Source organism: Sphaerodactylus townsendi, linkage group LG07 (assembly GCF_021028975.2).
Source record: "Sphaerodactylus townsendi isolate TG3544 linkage group LG07, MPM_Stown_v2.3, whole genome shotgun sequence".
In the NCBI taxonomy this organism is placed as follows: domain Eukaryota; kingdom Metazoa; phylum Chordata; class Lepidosauria; order Squamata; family Sphaerodactylidae; genus Sphaerodactylus; species Sphaerodactylus townsendi.
The window spans coordinates 12,573,514-12,591,507 of record NC_059431.1 but is presented as its reverse complement, the minus strand read 5'-3'; the positions used below and the strand labels follow the sequence as shown (position 1 = coordinate 12,591,507).

The 17,994-nt window shown below is 47.9% G+C and overlaps 1 protein-coding gene across 1 annotated transcript in view; it reads right to left on the bottom strand.

The window, feature by feature from the left end:
- Nucleotides 1-17,994, bottom strand: part of LIPG (lipase G, endothelial type) — a 38,319-nt gene that overhangs the window by 9,195 nt on the left and 11,130 nt on the right. Inside the window, exons 2-8 of the mRNA XM_048504606.1 lie at nt 13,233-13,426; nt 11,881-12,096; nt 10,505-10,595; nt 6,527-6,751; nt 2,353-2,595; nt 1,538-1,658; nt 264-482 (exon numbers count right to left, since the gene is read on the bottom strand). Of these exons, the coding sequence (XP_048360563.1) occupies nt 264-482; nt 1,538-1,658; nt 2,353-2,595; nt 6,527-6,751; nt 10,505-10,595; nt 11,881-12,096; nt 13,233-13,426 (1,309 nt within the window). The remainder of the gene's footprint in view (nt 1-263; nt 483-1,537; nt 1,659-2,352; nt 2,596-6,526; nt 6,752-10,504; nt 10,596-11,880; nt 12,097-13,232; nt 13,427-17,994) is intronic.

Below are 17,994 nucleotides of genomic sequence, written 5' to 3'. Positions count from 1 at the left end.
TAGGCCACATTCTGCCCCCACCCCAATTACTCTAACCCAGAGTCGTAGTAAGGGGGGAAAGTATCTGGTGCACCGGTGCATCTTCTGCCTACATCCTGTCTCATAACACCCCTGTCCCACCCTGGAATGCCCCCGCCACGCCCTCACAGGGGCACGCGCCCAGTGCATCGCGTGCCCCCTGTCCCCTTGGAGCTACGCCTCTGCTTCAACCCAGCCTCTGTCTCCAGAAACCACCAGTTCATCCCGGGCAGCCCAGTGCTTACTTCTTCTGAGTTTCTCCAGACTTCACCCGAATACGCCTGATCCGAAGCTCCTTGACTGAACCGTCCGGCTGAGACCAGTAACTCCTGAGCTGCTTCCACAGGCTGTACCACGACTCGTTGGATCCCGCCCACGTGAGCTTGATCTTCAGGACATCTCCCACGTCTTCTTCGGTGTAAACCAGGAAAGTATTGGTGAAGTTCAGTCCTATCTGCCCGTATCTGCAAGGAGAGGCCCGAGAAGTCGCATTGAGGGCAGCCAGTGGCAAACCTGTTCATCTTTGTCAGATGTAGCTTGTCTCTAAATGCAGATCAGTCACTGGATCCAGTCTGCAAACTACGCTGGAAGCAGAGGCGAGGGAATGTCCTGCCACTCCTAGGGAGCATTCTCCGTTCATGTGGCAAAGCAGCACGAACAGGCAGTCCCCACAACAGACACCTTGTGAGGCAGGTGAGGCTCAGAAAGTCCCGAGAGGACTGTGACTAGCCCAGGGGTCTGCAATCTGCAACCTGCGGCTCTCCAGATGTTCATGGACTACTATTCCCATCAGCCCCTGCCAGCATGGCCAATTGGAATCGTAGTCCATGGAATTGTAGTCCATGAACATCTGGAGAGCCACAGGTTGCAGACCCCTGGACTAGCCCAAGGTGGAATGTAGGAGAGTGGAAACATATCTGGTTCACCAGATAAGCCTCCGCCACTCAGGTGGAGGAGTGGGGAATCAAACCCAGTTCTTTATATTCGAATCCACCTGCTCTTAACCACTACACCAGTGATGGCGAACCTTTGGCACTCCAGATGTTATGGGCTACAATTCCCATCAGCCCCTGCCAGCATGGCCAATTGGCCGTGCTGGCAGGGGCTGATGGGAATTGTAGTCCATAACATCTGGAGTGCCAAAGGTTCGCCACCACGGCACTACACCATGCCGGTCTTGCCCACTTTTTGAAATACTTGTGGGGACCAAGGAAAGTACGGTGGGGTGCCATATTAGGTGCCCATAGGCACCACATAAGGAAACCCTGGACTAAATCAACTTTCTAGCTTTAAGCCGATCACATTCACAGTCGGAAATCTGGTGCCCATCTTTACTCAAAAGCTTCCTGCAAAGTTGGGCTGTTCTCTGGACAACAGGAGTCCAGACAGAATTCTCTGAGCTTCTTGCAGGTAAACTGATACGAAGGAGAGAACCTGAAGAAATTTCTTAGGAACAGCAGATCCAAGAGCTTCATAAAATCAACAAACCAAAGGCCAGGGGCGTCAATTGTCCACTCACATTTCCAAAGGCAGGGGCTGGGAGTCGCTGTTGGTGCCGTGCAGCGTAACAGAGAAGGTGGGCTCGGTTTCTCCCATGTTTTTGTAGCTGAAGACGTGTATCTTCATTTGGTAGTGATAAACTGCAGAGACACGAAGGCAGACACTTAACACACTTAGGTGTAATGGAGCTGTGGCTGCATTTCAAGCAGCGCCCCAGGATTCCTTTCACTAGTTGAATAGTATGTCCCCCAGTTTTGCACAGCAAACAGGGATGCTTGCTCAGATTTTGAGGTGGAAAGCAGAAACAATTCAACAACAGCTATGAAGGTTGGTGGCCCATCAGGAAAAGGGATACTTTTTGAGGGACAATCAGGGAGTTCAAGCAACTGTGAAGGAAAAGACCCTTCCAGAGGAGTAGCTGAGTTCGTCTTTAGCAGCAAAACCAAACTATTCCAGAGGCACCTTAAAGACTAACAACATTTATTTCAAGAGTTACAGTCCACTTCTTCAGACGCAGTGGAAAGAAAATAATTGTCCTTTCTGGGCACTAAATTACAGATAAAAGTGGAAAAGTTAAGCAAAGGGGGGCCTTCATGTCAAAAATCAGGTGTGGTTCTCACATTTGGATCGAAGCCCCTGAACCCAAGTGAAGGCCAAATGTGACATAACAGGAAACAATTCCTTTTAATGAAAAGCAGCCATGGGGAGGTGGCCGATATGATTGAAGGAGCACAGGAGAACACCTGAAACGTTTCTCCCCCGGCTGCTGTTCCGGGGTCACCAGAAATCAGCTGCGACGTGACACCACTTTACACACAGAGGGAGAAAGCCCACCTTTATAAGGCATGTCAGCCCGTGTTTTCAAATACATCTTGGTGTTCCTCTTGTTGCGCATCTTCTTGGCGTTGTAGCCGATGCCGGTGCAGCGGTTCTTCCGGCAGCTCAAGCAGATCCCTTTTTTGAAGCGGCCGGAGTCGGTGCACTGGAAGGCGAAGCTCTGCTTATCTTGGTTCACCAGCGAGTCCACAAAGAGGAACACGGAGCGCTCGTGTTCACACCGCATGGCGTCCCCGATATCTGTGATGGGGGTGGGGGGTGGGGGAGGAAAAAAAGGGTATTTATTTAAGAGGCAGTAAAAAACAGACATTCGCCATCCTTCACCACAACAAAAAGAAAGAGCCCCCCTACGGGGTCAGATTTACAGGCTGTCTGTAATGCCACATGAGGCAAGATTGGTCAGGGAACAGCCACGTTTTTACAGTAGGATGCGGAAGGGCATCCTAAATCGAAGCTGAATAGCAAGCCGTAAATACAGAAAAGGTCACATGCATTGCAAAGATTTCACACGCAAGCTCATTCCAAAGTAAAGTTGTAAAAGGAGGAAGAAGAAGAATTGGTTTTTATACCCCTCTTTTCTCTCCTGTAAGGAGTCTCAAAACAGCTTATAAACTCCTTCCCCTTTGGCTGCTGTGTGGTTTCCGGGCTGTGTGGCTGTGTTCTAGCAGCATTCTCTCCTGACGTTTCGCCTGCATCTGTGGCTGGCATCTGATGATCCTCTGAAGATGCCAGCCACAGATGCAGGCAAAACGTCAGGAGAGAATGCTGCTAGAACACGGCCACACAGCCTGGAAACCACACAGCACCCCAGTGATTCCGGCCATGAAAGCCTTCGACAAGACATCCTTTCCCTTTCTCTCCCCACAACAGACACCTTGTGAGGCAGGTGGGGCTGATAGAGTTCAGAGAGAACTGTGACTGGCCCACGGTGACCCAGCAGGCTTCATGTGGAGGAGTGGGGAATCAAACCCACTCTTAGAGGGCTGCTCTTGGAAGAAGAGTTGGTTTTTACATCCTGCTTTTTTCCTACTGAATGGAGTCTCAACAATGTTTTAAATTGTTTTAATTATTTCATATTGTTGCATGCTGCCCCAAGTCCGAAAGGAGAGAGGCAGGATATTAAATTTGAGAAATAAATAAATAAAATAAATAAATATAAAATCGCCTTCCCTTCCTGTCCCTACAACAAGCCCCTCGTGAGACAGGGGGGAGCTGAGAGAACTGTGACTGACAGCAGGCTTCATGTGTAGGAGCAGAGAAACAAATCCAGTTCCCCAGATTAGAATCCACAACACCACACTGGGTACCAGTAATCCAAGAGCAGCAACCAGAAAGAATACTATTCATTGATGCTGTTTTCGTGCTTCCATGATTAAAAATGGTAACTTTTGAAATTTACCTGTCAGTATTCATGATATATATAGAAGGAAATATATATTTGGAAGTAGACAGGAAGATACAAGAATGTAAAGAACAGATCATTATGTTTTAAGATGTATTGAGTCAGTTTTCGTAGTAAGTAGAATTACTTTATTACAGATCGGATTTTGTTAAGGAGGATTAATGTTTTATTAATGTTAAAGTTTGTTGTTTCTCTTTTTTTTAATTTATGAAAATTAATACATATATATATGGACTGGTGGACTAGAACCCTGGGTAACCCATATTCAAACCTGCACCTCTACCATGGAAACTGACTGGGTGACTTTGGGCCTGTCAAAGTCACTCGGATTGGCCTCCCTCACAGGGTTGTTGTTGTGAGAGAATGGAGAAGAGAGAATAACGTTCTAAGCTGCTTTGAGTGCCAGCTGGGGAGAAAAGTGGGAGATGCATTAATGTAAACACATGTCTGCACAGGTTTTCTAGGCCAAAGTAGTCCTGTACATTAACCGCCAATGGAAATCCTGCACGTTGCCAGACAGTCTGCCGCAGAACCGGTCATCTCTGTCATCTGACTAGCCCATTTTGTTTAACTTTCACTCTCAAAGTTCTACAGCGTGAAATAATCCACAGCTAGAGGTTTTTTTACCTGTTGGCACCACCTTGATCACGGAAGTTTTTAAAACTGCTTTCTAGTTCCTGAATTTTCACATCCAAAACACACTGCTGAACTGTGCTCTTTAAACCTGATTCTATATATTCTATTCCTTGTAACAAATCCTCCCACTCCTTAGTTGCCTTATCAGTTATCAATAACATACAGTCAAATGAACATTTATTGAGAATATTTATCAATTTAATTCTGAATTCCTCAGAGTCCAGAAACGGAGAGGAGGCTTTTAGTAACCTCTCTAGGAATGTGATCAGATTTGTAACATTCCCTGAGGGAAGTAGGATGCCTCATTTTTAGCTTTTTCTTTTTTAAATCTTAACCATTGTGGCCAATCCGGTTCTTGAGCAATTAAGACCCCACCCAAAGGGTGTGTGTCCTGAATCCCTGCTTGGGAGTGATGCACCTTCGCGCCAGCAGATTCGCCCTCCTTGGGGCACTTACCCAGGTGGAGGGGTGATCAGGTGGTCACTGCCGCCCCCTCCGGTGCTGGAATATGGTGCTGGGTGCCGTGCCAGCATCCTAGGGCCCCTACCGCCACTGCAGGGAGCAGACTGGGGGCATGGGCAGCAAGGAGCCAACTTTAATTGGCTCCCTCCTGGACTTTGTTGAAGTTACACTGCCAGGCCAGGCTGCAGTTGGGACTTAAACTACTCTTCTAGGTGGTGTAGGTCAGTGGTGGGATCCAAAAATTTTAGTAACAGGTTCCCATGGTGGTGGGATTCAAACTGTGGCATAGCGCCAATGGGGCTGGGCAGGGCACAACAGGGGCGTGGCCGGGCATTCCGGGGGCGGGGCATTGCTGGGTGGGGCTGTGGCAAGGATGCAGCCGCTGCGCCGGTCCTTGGGCAGGAAACAAATGCACGCAGGCGCAGGTTGCCACGCACGCTGGTGCACCTCCTGCTAGACTGCCTCAAGTTCTACTGCGCGCTACTGCTGAGAGGAGGGGTGTAACTAAGGCAAAAATCACGTGGCAAAATCACCAATTAGTAACCCCCTCTCGGCACACACAAATAATTAGTAACCTACTCTTGGGAACCTGTGAGAACCTGCTAGATCCCACCTCTGGTGTAGGTCCATCGCAACCCATGAAGGCGGGGAGACTTTTACGCTATGAAAGACTCGCCATGCTGCCAGAAAGCCTCTAGGGCAGTGATGGTGAACCTTTTTGAGACCGAGTGCCCAAACTGCAACCCAAAACCCACTTGTTTCTCGCAAAGTGCCAACACGGCAATTTAACCCGAATACTGACGTTTTAGTCCAGCGTGCACGCCAAGTCCCGCGCGCACCACTCTGCACTTCTCTAGCATCTCCGCCTCCTCTGCCCCCCACTCAGGCATCAGCCACCCAGAGCAAAGGCACCAGGCCCGCCAGCCAAGTCCTTCCTGCTCGCTGTGGAGCGTTGTGCCCAGAGGCCCAGGCCAGCCTAGATGTGTGGGTGGGGGGGGTGGGGGTGGTGGTGGTGATGAACTCTGTGCGCGCGTGCCCACAGAAAGGGCACTGAGTGCCACCTCTGGCACTTGTGCCATAGATTCGCCACCACTGCTCTATCGGAACTTCGGGACGGTGCCGCATCAACGCTGTCACCTGCCATCTCCTGTTTGGATGGGGCTGCCCACCAGACCTACAATCTAAATTTACCTTAAAAAGCACTCCATCTCTATCTTCAGTAGGGAAAGCAAAAGTTTCATGCCAGGCAGCCATACACAAAATACACAAAAGTAAAAGTGTGGTGTGACTCACACTCACAATAATAGGGGAAATCCCTAAAATGTCACTACACAAGGGCTATACGTGTCACCCTTGTGTAGTGATGTTTCAGGGATTTTCCCTTTTGTTGTGACTGTGAGTCACACTACTCGTCCTTTCTTGAGATTTGCAACCGAAACAAAGCACAATAAAAGACATAAAGGCTGCCACTTTCAAATCAATCGTTTAAAACTGAAAGAACTGAATTAAATTTTTTTTAAAAGGACTGAACTGAATCAAATGCAGTCCTAAATAAAACCATCTTCAACTGAACTGGGCTTGGGAGTGGAGTTATGACAAGCTATTCAAGATGGCGGAGTCTGTGAGCCCCGTCTTCCACGACCCCCGATTTCAGAAAGCAGAGGCACTTACTCCCATAGGCAAGGGATCCCAAGACGTCAGTCAAGGAACACCCTGGCTGGACATCTCCTCCATTGGGGTAGACATCGACGTGACCCACGGGCATCTGAATCCCGATGCTGACACCCAGAGCTTCCCTTGTATACGTGTGCAAGACGTCCACAAAATCCGCATCGTCCGGAGAGAGACGCTTGTTGGGTTCAACTCCTTCAAACATCGGACCCGCTGGATCTAAACCTGAAGCATCAGTAACGCATGGTTAATGCTTAAGAACAGAAGAAGAATCTTGCTGGATCAGACCAGTGATCCATCTAGTCTAGCATCTCACACAACCAGTTATTCTGGCCAACGGGTTATTCTGGAGGTCCAATGAAAGGTTGTAGAGGCCAAGACCTTCCCTTGATTTGCCTCATGGCTCTGGGGTCCAGAGGTTTACTGCCTTGGAACATGGAGTTTCCTTATGAGACCCAGCATGGTGTAGTGGTTAAGAGAGGCAGACTTGAATCTGGTGATCCAGGTTTGATCCCCCACTCCTCCACATGAGTGGCGGACTCTAATCTGGAAAACTCTTCCACATGAAGCCTGCTGGGTGACCTTGGGCTAGTCACAGTTCTCTCTGAACTCTCTCCGACCCACCTACCTCACAAGGTGTCTGTTGTGCAGAGGGGAAGGGAAGGGAAGGTGGCTGTGAGACTCCTTAAGGGTAGGGAAAAGCAGGGTATAAAATTGGACTCTTCTTAGTAGTCACTGAAAGAGCTACCCTCCATGAATCCCCTTTCAAAACTGTCTAACGATGTGGCCATTACTATATCCTCTGAAGAGAACTCCATCTTTTAATCACTTGCTGTGTAAAGAAAGATTTCCTTTGGTCCATCCTGAATCTCCTTGTCCATCAGCTTCATTGGATGCCCTCAAGTTCTACTCTGTTTCCCCGAAAATAAGATCTCTCCTGAAAATAAGCCCTAGCATGATTTTTCAGGATTTTTGGAGGATGCTTGAAATATAAGCCCTACTCCCAAAATAATCTCTAGTTACAGATTTCCCAGCGTAGCTGATCTGGTCACATGGGGGGCGCAAAATCATGGTGAAAAAAATAAGACGTCCCCTGAAAATAAGACCTAATGCATCTTTTGGAGCAAAAATTAATATAAGACCCTGTCTTATTTTCGGGGAAACACGGGTAGCATTTTGGAAGAGAGAGAAATTTCTCTTCGTCAGCTCACGCCACCCCGTGCATACTTTATGGGTCTCTATCATGTCGCCCCTTCGTCATGCCCTGGTGGGCCACTGCGAGTAGCAGAGAGCTGGACTAGATGGACTCTGGTCTGATCCAGCTGGCTTGTTCTTATGTTCTCCTTCTTATGTTCTTATGCCTTTTCTAAACTGAGAAGTCCCTCACTCTTCAGGAGAGAAAGTCTGGAGAACCAGGTTTGATTCCCCACTCTTCCACAGGAAACCGCTGGGTGACCCTGGGCCAGTCACAGTTCTTTCAGAACTCTCTCAGCCCCACAGACCTCACAAGGTTTCTGTTGTGCAGAGGGGAAGGAAAGGTGATTGTGAGAAAGTGCTCCAACCCTGTAATCATCTCGGTTGCCCTGTGCTGTACTCTGGCCAGCTCAGCTTCCATTGAGGTGGGCCACATAAACTTTCATCCACTGAGGAGTATAGTTTCCCCTGGTGTGGGGGTTTCCCCCCCTAAATGTCTGCAAATTCCTTCTTTATCTTGTTCCACTTAGCATTTACTAGGGCCCATTCCTTCTGTATAATGGCTCCTGCCCCATGGAATTAACTCCCTGAGGAGACAAAGGGAGGATCCTCTTTAGAAGTTTAGCGGAGTAGCTGAAGGGCTACTGTATTTTTATTTTGAAAGGACTTTTTTGTGCAGTTTAACCCGAAGGCATGTTCTTGAGGACAGAGCTAAATGGGGTTTTACTGGATTCTGTATGTTTTTAATTTTGTAAGCCTCCTTAAAGGACAAGGCAAAAGCCATGTGTCAATATTTTAATAAACAAACAAAACCCGCTAATGTTAACCGTCATGCTACACCAGTGGTGGGATTCAAACTGTGGCGTAGCGCCAATGGGGCTGGGTGGGGCACAACGGGGGCGTGGCCAGGTATTCCGGGGCGGGGCATTCCGGGGCGGGGCTGTGGCAAGGACGCAGCCGCTGCGCCGGTCCTTGGGCGGGAAACGAATGCACGCAGGTGCAGGCTGCCACGCACGCCGGTGCACCTCCTGCTAGACTGCTTCAAGTTCTGCGCGCTACTGCTGAGAGGAGGGGCGTAACTAAGGCAAAAATCACGTGGCAAAATCACCAATTAGTAACCCCCTCTTGGCACACACAAATAATTAGTAACCTACTCTTGGGAACCTGTGAGAACCTGCTGGATCCCACCTCTGTGCTACACTCTGTCTCAGAAAAAGAAGTCAGTAGATCCTATATTCCTCTGCTACAGAACTCAACATGCTGGCTCTTCTTTGTTGTGGAATGCGCCACCTGGGTCCTAGTGCCAACCCCGCTCCCTGTTCCCAACCCATCTGAAAATACAATGAACTATACATACAACGAACTATAAATGCTCTTGAATCAAGGAATCATGTTCAATAATGCACAAAATAACGGTTTTGAAAGCACAGTGAGTAAAAATGAATGGTAATTCTAATGTGGAAGCATAGAAGAAGAGTGGAAGAGTTTGGATTTATACCCCACTTTTCCCTCCTGTAGGGAGACTCAAGGTGGCCTACAAACTCCTTTCCCTTCCTCTCCCTACAGCTGACACCTTGTGAGGTAGGTGGGTTGAGAGAGTTCTGAGAAATCTGTGATTAGCCCAAGGTCACCCAGCAGGAATGTAGGAGCGAAGAAACATATCTGGTTCTCCAGATCAGCCTCTGCCAGTCAGGTCGAGGAGTGGGGAATCAAACCTGGTTCTCCAGATTAGAATCCACCTGCTGTTAACCTCTACTCCATGCTAGCAGGAACTCTTCCAGATTTGCTAGTGGCAGCAGTTACTACTCAGAGAACAGCTGGTATTTCTCTCCACACTTGGAATAAGGGCGAGAGAATAAGAATTGTCTCACTGGATGGAGACCCGGGACAGCAACGGCTTCTGGGATCAAAGAATGGGGCTTGGGGGACCATTCCTTCACAGGGCGACACCCACTCCAACCCCTGGTTTTCCATAATTGAAGAAAAAATGGCCTCTATTGGACTGTCAGTGGATTCACTTTGCCCTTTGTCCTATTCAGAAGCTTATAGGAAATTAAAAGGTCAACTATTGGATAGAGAGTTCTCTACCCTAATCACCGCAGCCAAGAAAACGTGCTCCCCCCTGTATTTTTCTCTCCCATTTGAACAGGGCCACTTGGCACACTACCTGTATTGCTTAACAACCCCTGTTCAAAGTATAATGCATGCCAGGTTTAATGTTATGCACTCTGCACAGCTGGCCATAGCAGATTTAATAAACAAGAAAAAAGGCTAAAAGATTGTGCCCATGCTTGATGAAACGGATTGAATCTCTGGCCTACCAATTACTACGCCATCTCAAGATTCAAAGGAAATCAGATCAGAAACCATGTGAATCTCCACTCCTTTACATTTACCACATCTCACAAATTTAATTAGATTACACTATTTTGTTGGACAATCCTAGAATTAACCCTCACCTCTCTATATGATAGTGGCAGACTTTCTCCTGGAAATTACTAAATGCCAGTAGATTTCCTTCGACCTAACATTTATGTCCTGTATTGTATATGCTTTTTAATCCATTTTTTATTATTGTTGTTCTGTTGTCTATGCCAATAAAGGCTTGCTTCTTCCTTCACAGGGTGCGGGTCTGATTCTGAACAAGCCCAATTAGGGTTTGCAGATACTGCAAGAGAAACCCCAGAATGTGCTGGGTTTGGCAAGCCATGGAGGCAGCTCAAGCACTTAAAGCAGGTAGAGAGAAGGGTTAACTTATGAAAGGTCACCTGGTGGTGCACTTACCTGTAATCCGACCTATTGTCCCACGTACATAGTTTCCGGCAAAGCCAGCCACATGCGCACCGAGGCTGTATCCAAGCAAGTGGACGTTCCGCTTGAATGAAAAGGGACAACATATGCAGAGCCAAAATAGACGCTGGATCAGCCAGGTGTTCTTAGGTAGAGGAGGGATTAGTTTACCATCTCTGCCTGACAGGAGGAGACTTTGCAAGGATTTCGGCCAAAGAGAAAAGCACGCACACGGTAGTCCCAGATGAATGAGTTCACCGTCACGGTTGTTTCGGAGAACGATTCCAGCTAAGTCTGACGCCTCTGAGCTGGTGAATTGTGTTTTCCTATACCACTCTCTCAAGTTAAAGTTCCCTCCAAGCTTTATTTAACAATCTTAACAGTAGGATCCACAGCTGTTAAGTATGGGGAGTGGGTGGACGTGGAGGAGCAAAGACTCAGCCATCAATTTTTATAAGGGAATACTAGGGCAATGGGCAACTCTATCAGAAATCATTATTGGTAAGTGATGGCAATAGTAAATAATGGTAACGGTAAGCAGAGGTGGGATCCAGCAGGTTCTCACCAGTTCCCAAGAGTGGGTTACTAATTATTTGTGTGTGCCGAGAGGGGGTTACTAATTGGGTCTGCTTTTCCGTTGGAAATTCCATTAGGTCCAAAAATCATAAAGTCCTGTTGTTTCCTACGTGGCTGGTTAGCGAAGGTAGAAAACGGGATAATTCTCCCTGTTGGGCTGTTTTAAAAACATGTTTTAGAAATATGGTAAAGTTCCTTGTTTAAGGAAAGTATCCTTCTTTTGATTTCTAGAAACAAAATTAAGTATTTGAAAGTATTAAGATTTGACAGGCAGTCAATTAGAGGAGAAGTGGTTGTTTCTGTTGGCAGTAGACGATAGGACTTGCTATAATGAGTTTAAATTATGGACAGAAAGATACCAGCTGGAAATTAGGAACTTTTTTTTTTACAGTAAGAGTTTTTTACAGTAACAGAGAAATTATTAATGCCCTGCCCCTGGAATGCCCGGCCACACCCCGTCATGCCCCGCCCAGCCCCATTGGCGCTACGCCACTGTGTTTGAATCCCACCACCATGGGAACCTGTTACTAAAATTTTTGGATCCTACCACTGACGGTAAGTGATGGCAAAAGCTGGAAGGCCTATTGGGGATAAAAAGTGCTCCCTGCATTGTCAGCACAAAAAACAGCATAGCAGCAGATCTGAGCTGCACGGCAAGCGAAGGCGAACCACAAGCACTGCCCTCACTGCCCCCGCATATCCGCACGTTGGCACACAGGCTGGCTCGCAGCCCGTTTGCATGACTCAATCTCAGCCTGATGCCAACTCCTGCTGCAGCCTTGTGCGATTTTAACCGCTCGATACTTGAAGCCGTCTCTCGCAAACTTTACCTGCAGCCAGTCCAGCAGCTTCGCCACCTCCTTCCCCACCACTTGGGTGTAGTTGACAGCGTTGGGGTAGAGCTGGTGGGCATAGTCGAGCCAGTCAACCACCACCACGTTGGCACTCTTCTCCCGTTCCAAGAGAGCCCGCACCAGGCTGCCCAGCCACGTTTCGAACAGGCCGCTCATCTGGAAAAAGAACCTGCTTTTAGTTCCTTCCTAGTCGGTCGCCATATACTTAACATGGCCATTCAGAAACTATGTTCAAGTTAAGTACGTGTCCGTGGCTTAAGTACGTGTCCATGGCAGCTGCTAGAATTTGCAAGGATCTAGAGCAGTGGTGGCGAACCTTTGGCACTCCAGATGTTATGGACTACAATTCCCATTAGCCCCTGCCAATTGGCCATGCTGGCAGGGGCTGATGGGGATTGTAGTCCATAACATCTGGAGTGCCAAAGGTTTGCCACCATGGATCTAGAGCCCTCCCCTGTTTTCTAGCTGACAAGTCTAAAGGAGGGGGAAAAACATCATCACCCTACTGCCAGGCATATGAACACACAAGCATTAAGGTACCATGATGAAATTGTGGCAAAATGGGCTGCTCCTAGGTAACCCTAACCCTGAAGGGAGACATCCCAGCAAACTTGGCCATTACCCACAAATCCCTGGAACGCCAGTGGAAGGAAAAGGGAGGGGCATGTACCTGCGTCGCATGGGTGCAGCAGCGACATCATTTTCAGCAAAAACCCAAATCGACATCATGACATCGAGGGCTGCTCTAGGACTTGCCAAAAACTCTATGCTTAAACTACAGAGTTTTAGTGGGGTGAATCCTAGAAGATCCACACACGTGCACAGTGATAACATAGTGACGTCTCTTCTGGTTCTTGTCAGAAGTGATGTCAATGCCCTCCAGATTCTCCCAGGATTTGCAGACCGGAAGATTCCAGTTCAGCTCAAAGACCTTTATTAGGCATTAAAATTCCAGTTGTGAATACTCCTCTGGCAAGGGGTTGAGCTGGATGGCCCTTGTGGTCTTTTTCAACTCTATGGTTCCATCTGCATTAAAAAATTCCACGCAAGCAGCAAAAGGAACAGGAACAAGGAGAGCTTTGCTTTGTGGTGTCAGTTTTCCATTTAGAATAAATTCTTTTATAACACAGAGGAACATTCCAAACCCGGAGTCCCCCCCCCCCCCGGGTAGTCCGGAGTGGTACAGCCTATTCTACCAGCAAAACAGTGAGGAAGGAGCACAGTCACGTAACGGAGCTGTTCCTTTCAAGCTATGATCAACCTGGAGTCACGTCTAATCTCAGCCTACTTACTGTCCACCCGTGGATGACGAAGAAGCTTTTGGAGGACACGTTGAACTTGCAGTCTTCCAACTTCTGCTTGTCGCCCACAGCGAGGTAGCAGCTGCCATCCGGGTCAGCGGAGGAGCGAACGGCAAATTTCACCTGCAGCCTCCGAACTTGCGTTGGCTCGCCGTCCGGACTCCGAAGCCAAGAGGCACCATCGGCTGAGAGAAGCACATTTGTCATCAGGCGCGGCTCCGAGGATTACAGAGGAGGCCGAGAAGCAAAAGCAGCGCCAAACGTTTGCGGAGATCTCAAGGCACGATCTCGTCGCTTTAATGGCTTGGCAGCCGCTACCCCAAATGCCTGCCAAGGTCTCGCTTCAACTTGGAACGGGCTCCCTGGCCTCCTCCACGGGGCAGAATTCATCGAAAGCGTTCCTGTTTTATTTTTAGCCTGCATTTTGTACAACGTTTTTCAAAACGTCGTCGTTCGTTAAGCCGGTCCGGCTGGAATCCCCTTTTTTCAGCGTTTACTTGAATGCACGAACACAGGAAGCTGTTTATCCTGAATCAGTCCAGAAGGGTCAATATCGCCTGCTCAGACAGGCAGCCTCTCTCCATGAACTCTGGCAGAAGTCTTTCACGCTGCCTAGTCCTTTTTACCTAGCTATCATGTCACCTCTTAATCTTCTCTTCACGCAACACGTGATTGGTGTTTGGAATATGCTGCCACAGGAAGTGGTGATGACCACTAACCTGGATAGCTTTGAAAAGGGCTTGGACAGATTTATGGAGGAGAAGTCGATCTATGGCAGTGGTGGCAAACCTATGGCACGGGTGCCAGAGGTGGCACTCAGAGCCCTCTACGTGGGCACACACAGAGCGCCCCCCCCCTCCAGGCTGGCCTGGGCCGCTGGGCTTGATTATTAGCATTAAACCTAAGACCTAGTTAGCATAAGCATAAGCATAAGCATTTTATTGTCATTGTGCACGCACAACGAAATTTACAGCAGCATTCCTCGATGCACACAATTTCAGACTCATACAATTTCAGACTCATGCAATTTCAGACTCATACATCATCATCCTCCACCCATCCCTACATAGCCCCAAATACATCAATCTGAAGCAGCGGAGTTTAGCATAGCCACAGCTCTGGAAATTAGAAGCTGTCTCTAAACCTCTTTGTCAAAGTTCTGAGGGCCCTGTATCGTCTGCCAGATGGTAGCAGTTTAAAAAGAGAGTGTGCTGGATGGGAATGGGTCCCTTAGAGATATTTTGGGCTTTATTTGGAGCTTCGGGCATTATAGATTTCTTCCAAGGAGGGGAGAGGGCAGCCGATAATCCTTTGTGCGAGCGAATCACCCTTTGGAAGCCTTCCCCTATATTAGCCACGGTGCAGCCGGAGAACCATACACAGATGCAGTAGGTTAGGACACTCTCTATAGCACAGCGGTAAAAGGACACCAGAAGTTTTCCATCTAGTAGTTGCTTCCTTAAAAGTCTCAGAAATTTTACAGTCTTTGCTGGGCTTTCTTAACCACCGCGATTAGTCTGTACTCCCCAGGTCAAATCCTCTTTAATCATAACAGCCCAGGAATTCTATAAACTAGCCACCCGCTCCACTTGATCTCCATTTATAGTCAAGGGCTGAATTTCTGAGCTATTCCTTCTATAGTCCACTATGAGCTCCTTTGTCTTGTTAGTGTTAAGAACCAGGTTATTTTCCCTGCACCATGAGAGCAGTCGGTCCACTTCATTCCGATAGGCAGACTCATCCCCTCCAGTAGTTTTGGGGTAGCAGTGCAGGTAACCCTGTTAAGCACTGTTAAACCCCACTGATTTTCATGTAAAGAACTAAAGCGCGATCCTTTACCTGGGAGTAAGCTCAGTTGCTGGCAATGGGGCTTGCTTCTGAGTAAACCCTCCTAGGGTCATGATTCACCCGTTGGAAGAGTTACACGGTTGCTTCAAAGCAAAGCCACCGACTACCACCAAGGTTACTCCAGAGTAACGCATGCCTCGGAGCCAACCGTTTTTTCTAAACGAAAACCTCAGTATTGAGGTTAAATTGCCGTGTTGGCACTTTGCGATAAATAAGTGGGGGTTGGGTTGCAGTTTGGGCACTCGGTCTCGAAAAGGTTCACCATCACTGATCTATGGCTACCAGTCTTGATCCTCCTTGATCTCAGATTGCAAATGCCTTAGCAGACCAGGTGCTCAGGAGCAGCAGTAGCATCAGGCCATTGCTTTCACATCCTGCATGTGAGCTCCCAAAGGCACCTGGTGGGCAGCTGCAAGTAGCAGAGTGCTGGACTAAATGGACTCTGGTCTGATCCAGCAGGCTAGTTCTTATGTTCTTACTGGAGATGCCAGGGACCGAACCTCTGACCTTCCACATGCCAAGTACCTGCTTTAGCACAGAGCCACTGACATTGGGAAATGGGTTGGGCCCAGTGGAAGGGCTCTGCAAGATCTGCGCAAAGACCCTGATTGTCCCTGCTCTCCCTTCTCAGTGGCCATTTTGGATCCCAGAGAAAGCTTATTCCTGGGGTTAGGTTCAGTGGGAAAGCTTCTGCTTTGCATGAGAAAGGTGTCGGGTTCAACCCCCAGCATCTCCAGTTAAAAGGACAAGGCAGAAGAAGTGAAAGACCTCTGAATGAAACCCTGGAGAGCAGCTGCCAGTCTGAGTAGGCAATACTGTCCTTGATGGTCTGATTCAGTGTAAGGTAGGTTCATGTGTGTTCATAGAATCATAGAGTTGGAAGAGACCCCAAGGGCCATCAGGTCCAACCCTCTGCAATGCAGGAGCACACAATCATTAGATGGGATCCCTTCCTTAACTGGTGATCAGCTATCCTCTCGCACTGAGGATACCCCTCGGGGAGGTGGGGGGCTCCTTGTAGTGGGTGATTCGATCATCAGGAATATAGAGAGTTGGGTTTGTGACAGGCGTGATGACCGCATGGTGACTTGCCTGCCTGCCTGGATCGCTGAAGGTTGATTGGGCTTGGATGTCACTTCACGTCTAGATAGGCTGTTGAGACAGATGCCTGGGGCATTGGAGTCAGCAGTTGTGAGGTCCACATTGGTACCAATGACATTGGGAAATGTAGCCGAAGGAGGGTTCTAGGAAGCCAGCTAAATTTAGGCTGCTAGGAAAAGGTTAAAATCCAGGGACCCCAAGGTGGCATTCTCTGAAATGCTACACTGATGTTTCCATCGCCAAGAGGGCTTGAAGCTAAGGCAACAGCCGAGGAGATACAGGAGTCTCAATGCGATGGATGAGAGAAGGTGGTGCAAGGCAGAGGGTTTTCAGATTTGTGATCAGAAACTGGGGAACCTTTTGGGATAAGGCAGGCCTGTTCAAAAGGGATCGGAGCTTCATCTTAACCAAGAGGAACCAGGCCATGCTGGCGCTCAACATTAAAAAAGGTGGCAGGAACAGCTTTTAAACTGATTCCTGGGAGAGAAAGCCGACAGGAGCTAGAAGGGGTGAGCTTCAGTTCCGGAATACAGAGTCCATGGGGATGCAGACAGAGAAGGAGGTTTTTTTAAATTGTCAACCACATACAAGTGAGGAAACATAGCAATGTGATAAGTGATGAGTGTTCCTACAAAAAAGGCTAGAAGGGCAAAACACATAAATCCCAGGTTAGGGACAGAGACAGAGTATACAAGTGTCTCTTAATGCTAATAGTAGAAGCATTACGACTCTAAAATGGGGGAGCTGGAGTACAGAGTTTTTGAAGGAGGGACATTGTTGATATAGTGGAAGAGCATCACAGAGACCATGGTGGAATGAGAGAGAACCAGTGGGATGCTATGTTATCCCAGGTTACAGGCTCTACAGGAAGGGATGGGGGGACAAGAGCGATGTGGGGTGGGGTGGCCCTCTACATCAAAAGAAGAGCATAGTGTCACATAAGAGAATAGACAATGCAGGGGGGAGCTGATTCCTCTCCTACCCAGAAGCACTGTGGATATCAATACCAGTGGGTGGAAAGCATAGTTTTAACATTAGGAATATATTATCGTCCCCCTGACCGTGCAAAGCGCACAAAGAAGGATTCTACAAGAGATGGAAAAAAAAAGAAATTAGAGAGGCCAACAAAAGCAAAAAATGCTTATACGTGGTAATGGGCGATTTTAACTATCCCCATATAAACTGGAAAAATGCATGTTCAGGTCTGATAGTAAGGAGAGAACATTCCTGGATATGCTAAATGGACTGTGGCTTAAGGGAGCAGGATGGACATTGTAGAACCAACCAGGGGAGAGATGTGATCCCTAGATCTGAAATTCTATGTGGGACCCCAGGTCCTGGTGCGGGAAGTCAGTGTTGTTGAGCCGATGAGGGAAACAGCGACCCACAATGCTGTCAGATTCAGTGTATCTCTGCATGTCGCGTAACAAGTGACAACTACTAATGTAGTTATTCATTCGCCTTCAGAAAGGAAATTTCCTACTCCAAAGATGAGAGGGATAGATGCTTAGGAAGCTAGAAAGGGAAAAATCAAGAGGAGTCAAAATTTCCAAGATGCTTGGAGGTTATTTAAAAACACAGTCTTAAAAGCTCAACTGGAATGTGTTTCACAGGTTAGGAGAAAGGCAAGCCCAGTCCAAAAGAAAGCCACCATAGTTGTAACAAGGGACGCTTGAGGGCAAATTATTAGGGAAAAAAAAAAGATGTCTTTTAGAAAAATGGAAGTCCAACTTTAACTGATAAAAGGAAATACCAGAAAGAGGGGAACACACAAATGGTGGCAAAGAGAGAAGCCAGTTAGCTG